Genomic DNA, 4,325 nt, shown 5'->3' with positions numbered 1-4,325 from the left:
TGAATGAATGACGGACTCTCCGTTGTAACATCGCGCAAGGCAAATAAGGGGGTGACATCTAGTGGATTAGACTAGTAATAAGATTAACGTAAATCTTATGTTCAATGTTTGTGGAAATAAATATTGAAAAAAATCGATTCGTGACCTTTGTGAATCGATATTGAATCGACCACATTTTAAAAAACGATATATCGGAAAAATTTTTTTTTTTGCCCAGCCCTAATCAGTGGCTTGTTCTTAGGAGAGTTTGTTTTTAAAAATGGCAACATTATTTAGAATTTATAACACCTGCAGATTTGAATTAAACAGTAGTATTATGTTAATCTTACATTATATCAGTAATATAATATCCTATGTCCAGATGAAAAGCACCTCTCAAATGCATGGAGCTGTGCTTCACCTGGCAACCTGACCATGAAAACTATATATGGTTATAACCTATGAATTGGGCTTTTTTCACTACTGCAAAGTGGTGAATGTTTATTGTGCACAGACCCAATTATTTGATATTGCCATTCAGTTATTTGCTTTAGTGATTTTATTGATTATAGCAGCCCTAATCATGATGTGACTCAATTTGGATTCATTAAAGGAACTGTGAGGTTTCTGGAAGCAATTTATGTGAATTCCTATTCATTGTTTATCACAAACCATAATAATATTCCTAATATTGAATGTCAATACCTATAGGTCAGTATATCAGAATAGTAACAATATAATCGCCACCACAGACCTAACTGAATATGTTTTTGTCCATTTGCAGGGGTGTGTATGATATCATGGTACAGAAGGATGGTGTGGGCTGCTGTGTGGGTCAGTATGATAATAAGGGCAGTTTCGGAGAACTGGCCCTCATGTACAACACTCCACGTGCTGCAACCATCATTGCCAAGGAAGAGGGAGCCCTCTGGGGACTGGTGAGTGTGTGAGAGAGCAAGTGAGCTGACAAAGTGCTCTGTAACCTTGTGGAAATGTAGTTAAAACACTGAATGACTTCAGCTTCACTTTCACAGGACAGCAATTTGACTTTCATTGTACTTGCAACAAATATGAAGACTGAAAGTAAGTGTGTCATAAGAATAATTTCAGATACTAACGGAATGTCTGTTTCAGGATCGGGCAACGTTCCGTAGACTCGTAGTGAAGAACAATGCGAAGAAGAGAAGGATGTACGAAACCTTCATTGAGTCTGTCCCACTGCTCAAATCACTAGAGGTGAGAAAATGATTGAACGTTTATTCTGTTGCCAAACGTTTTTAGTGGTTCTGTGGAAGAGTATCGGGCAACATTGAAGAAAATCTTTAGGATGAGGAGAGGAACACGGTTGCATTATTAGACTGCTGATGAAATAATCCCCATCTTTCTATTTCATAGATATCTGAAAGGATGAAGATTGTTGATGTGCTGGGTGTAAAATCATTTCAGGGTGGAGAGCGTATTATTATGCAGGTGAGCTTTACAGTTGTCACACAAAGTAGGAACTGAAAGTGTATGAATGTCATTGGACGACAACAATAAACTTCCTTTACTTCAAAGACTACACCTTTCAAACAAAACAGTTCATCAAAATAATTTTTTATGGTTTTAAAGATAAAATAATAGATATGGTATTCAAAATTAAGACAAAGTATTGTGACAATGTCTGATTGTCAATGGAACATGTTCAAAGTTATTATGATAACCTCCATCTTTTGTTACTCTTCTAGAACACCTCTGTCATAATTAAAAATTAATAACTCATTTAAATTTCATACAGTACACTCACATAAGGTTATATATGGACATAGAAAATGTCTGAATCATTTAGAACAAATGTGAATGATTGTTTATAAATGTACATTATCCCCCAGCCCTAAACTATTAAATGTAGACTTATTATGAATATTAAAATTATGATTTTCTGTAAAGCTGTTTTGTAACAGAACAAAAAAGTGCTTTACAAAATTAAAATGATTCCATACATCCACTAAAAAGCACCAGTAATTAAAAGTATTTTGAAAAATGCCATATACTTTGCATATTGTTATCTAATGCCACTGTACATTTACCTCTATACATATAAGACACATTCATTTAGTTGGAGTCAGTGGATGATGCCATTGAGAATCTTGATATCCTCTCACACACTTGAGCAGCTACAGCATGTCTGAAAGAACCAACAGACACACAGCAGGTGTAATTATAGCATTGTAATAATAGAGCAGTACTGAAGATCAGGACTCTTGACTGATGCTATTGTATCATTAATCATTACTATTATGGGCTGCTCTATCACCAGGGCGATATGGCTGATTGCTTCTACACTGTGGAGTCTGGCGAGGTGAAGATTATGATGAAGAGTAAAGTAAGTTCCTTTATCTTTTTCCCTGTCTTTCATTGTGTTAAATTATACCTTTTAAACTCCTTTAATGTGCTAAAAAAAGGTTCAGATGTTCCTTTTCAGATTTTCATTTTTTTATTAAATTAAATACTTTCTGTCCTAGATTAAAATGCAGAGACAGCCATTCATAGACTGTTTTTCCTCAAAAATTTGAGAATCGTAAATAGAGTTTTACTTAACCACTAGCTTATGTTTGGCATCCAGTTATTTTTGCAGTTCTACTTAACTATTGCAGTGGTCTTTCTGACTGTTCAAATTTTTTTTAATTTCCCACCACTGTAATGCCAAAATGTAATTTTAGACAAAAGCAGACAGACAGGATAACGCTGAGGTGGAGATTGCTCGCTGCAGTAGAGGGCAGTATTTCGGAGAACTTGCTCTCGTCACTAATAAACCACGTGCTGCCTCAGCCTATGCTGTAGGGGACGTCAAATGCTTGGGTAAGTATCTCTGAGTCCGTCTAACTTAATTTTTTGCATTGAAATAAAATGTGTGCCGTATGTTCCAACAATGTTTGTGTTTCAGTGATCGACATACAAGCCTTCGAGCGTTTGCTGGGGCCCTGCAAGGAGATCATGAAGAGGAATATTGCCCACTATGAGGAGCAGCTGGTGGCTCTGTTTGGATCCAGTGTGGACCTGAGGGACTGAGACAGACTGGCCGTGCCTTACGTACATACACACACACACTATACAACATGACACATATGTTATACACTCCCAAAACATTTTGTAGGCACGCATTCCTTTTTATGTGCACTCATTCTTCAGCCAACACACTCACACTTTCAAATCATACCTCACAAACACACACACGCCTGATGTCATTGCGTCAGCTGCTCAGTACGAAATAGAAACATTACCAGCTCAACTTCTGTGACCCTGAACCAACCACAGCCTGGAGAGGACATACGCACACACACATTCACTTACACCAAAAATTCCCAGCCAAGGACCCATCCTTTCTCATGGTCACTTGCAGTCACAACAAAGAATAGAGAAAAAGAGACGATAAAATAATTTGTTTAAACAAGAAAAAAAGTTATCTTTCAATAAAAAAAATGCAAAAAAGTGCAAAAATTCAACGTTTTAGAGCATTTTATGATAATGCAAAGCTTTGATAAACTTGTTTAAATATGACCTGTTTCCTTTCCCTGCTGTTGGTGCATAAAAGTTTTTGGTGGTATCCACAGTGACCGATTTTTCTCAGTTAAACTCTACATGTTGTATTTGATTAATGTATTATTATTATCATTATCATTATTATTATTTTTGTTGAAGGTTGATTCCCTGTTACACTGCCCCCTAATTGGAGGATGCGAGGCCGAATCTAGTGCGGAATTTTCCTTTTAGTTTTTCTGAATGAGTCATCCTGAAAAATAAATAAAGCAGACATTTTGGTAACCTGCTGGGACTCTTATGTTGCGAATGTTTGTGTGTGTGATGGAAGGTGCGGTCTGTAATTAGGAACAGTGCCATTTAAATGTCAGGAATCAGTTTTGTGTTTGTAATCTTTTGAATGGAGACACCATACAAGTGTTTTGGAATGGAGTGTTATTTTTTTTTCTTTAGGGCATTAGTTGGTTGTTAGTTGGTTAACATCTCTGAGGGTTGGCTAGTTTCAGCATTTACAGATTGTACTTTTAATAAACTTTGGATAAATCAGGGTGTCTGCTTTTATTTGGGGATATTTTTTCTTTGGGGAGAGGGTGTGGGGTATACAGTAGTGTTCAAAATGCATTTAATGACTGACAAAATTGGTCATTTGCCAGGCATCTTGGATATTTTTGGATACACTTTCCTTTATTGCATTTGGGGGGGGGGAACATTATATTATTGTTTTCAAGTAAACAGTTAAGTTTTTCCATTTCGATTTGAGAAGTCCACTCTCAATGGTAGCATCGACGCCATATGGTAGTTGTTATATTAAATGGGAAAAAAATGTT

The 4,325-nt window shown here is 36.4% G+C and overlaps 1 protein-coding gene across 1 annotated transcript in view; it reads left to right on the top strand.

The window, feature by feature from the left end:
• Positions 1–4,045, top strand: part of LOC107711958 (cAMP-dependent protein kinase type II-alpha regulatory subunit-like) — a 32,153-nt gene extending 28,108 nt beyond the window's left edge. The window contains exons 5-10 of the mRNA XM_016517060.1: positions 764–917; positions 1,114–1,215; positions 1,375–1,449; positions 2,279–2,344; positions 2,682–2,820; positions 2,906–4,045. Of these exons, the coding sequence (XP_016372546.1) occupies positions 764–917; positions 1,114–1,215; positions 1,375–1,449; positions 2,279–2,344; positions 2,682–2,820; positions 2,906–3,030 (661 nt within the window). The 3' untranslated portion in view covers positions 3,031–4,045. The remainder of the gene's footprint in view (positions 1–763; positions 918–1,113; positions 1,216–1,374; positions 1,450–2,278; positions 2,345–2,681; positions 2,821–2,905) is intronic.
• Positions 4,046–4,325: the final 280 nt, after the last annotated feature.

This window comes from Sinocyclocheilus rhinocerous, unplaced genomic scaffold (genome assembly GCF_001515625.1).
Source record: "Sinocyclocheilus rhinocerous isolate Xijiao unplaced genomic scaffold, SAMN03320098_v1.1 scaffold1168, whole genome shotgun sequence".
Taxonomy (NCBI): Eukaryota; Metazoa; Chordata; class Actinopteri; order Cypriniformes; family Cyprinidae; genus Sinocyclocheilus; species Sinocyclocheilus rhinocerous.
Note: the sequence above shows the minus strand (reverse complement) of the source record. Positions and strands in the feature narration are given on the sequence as shown.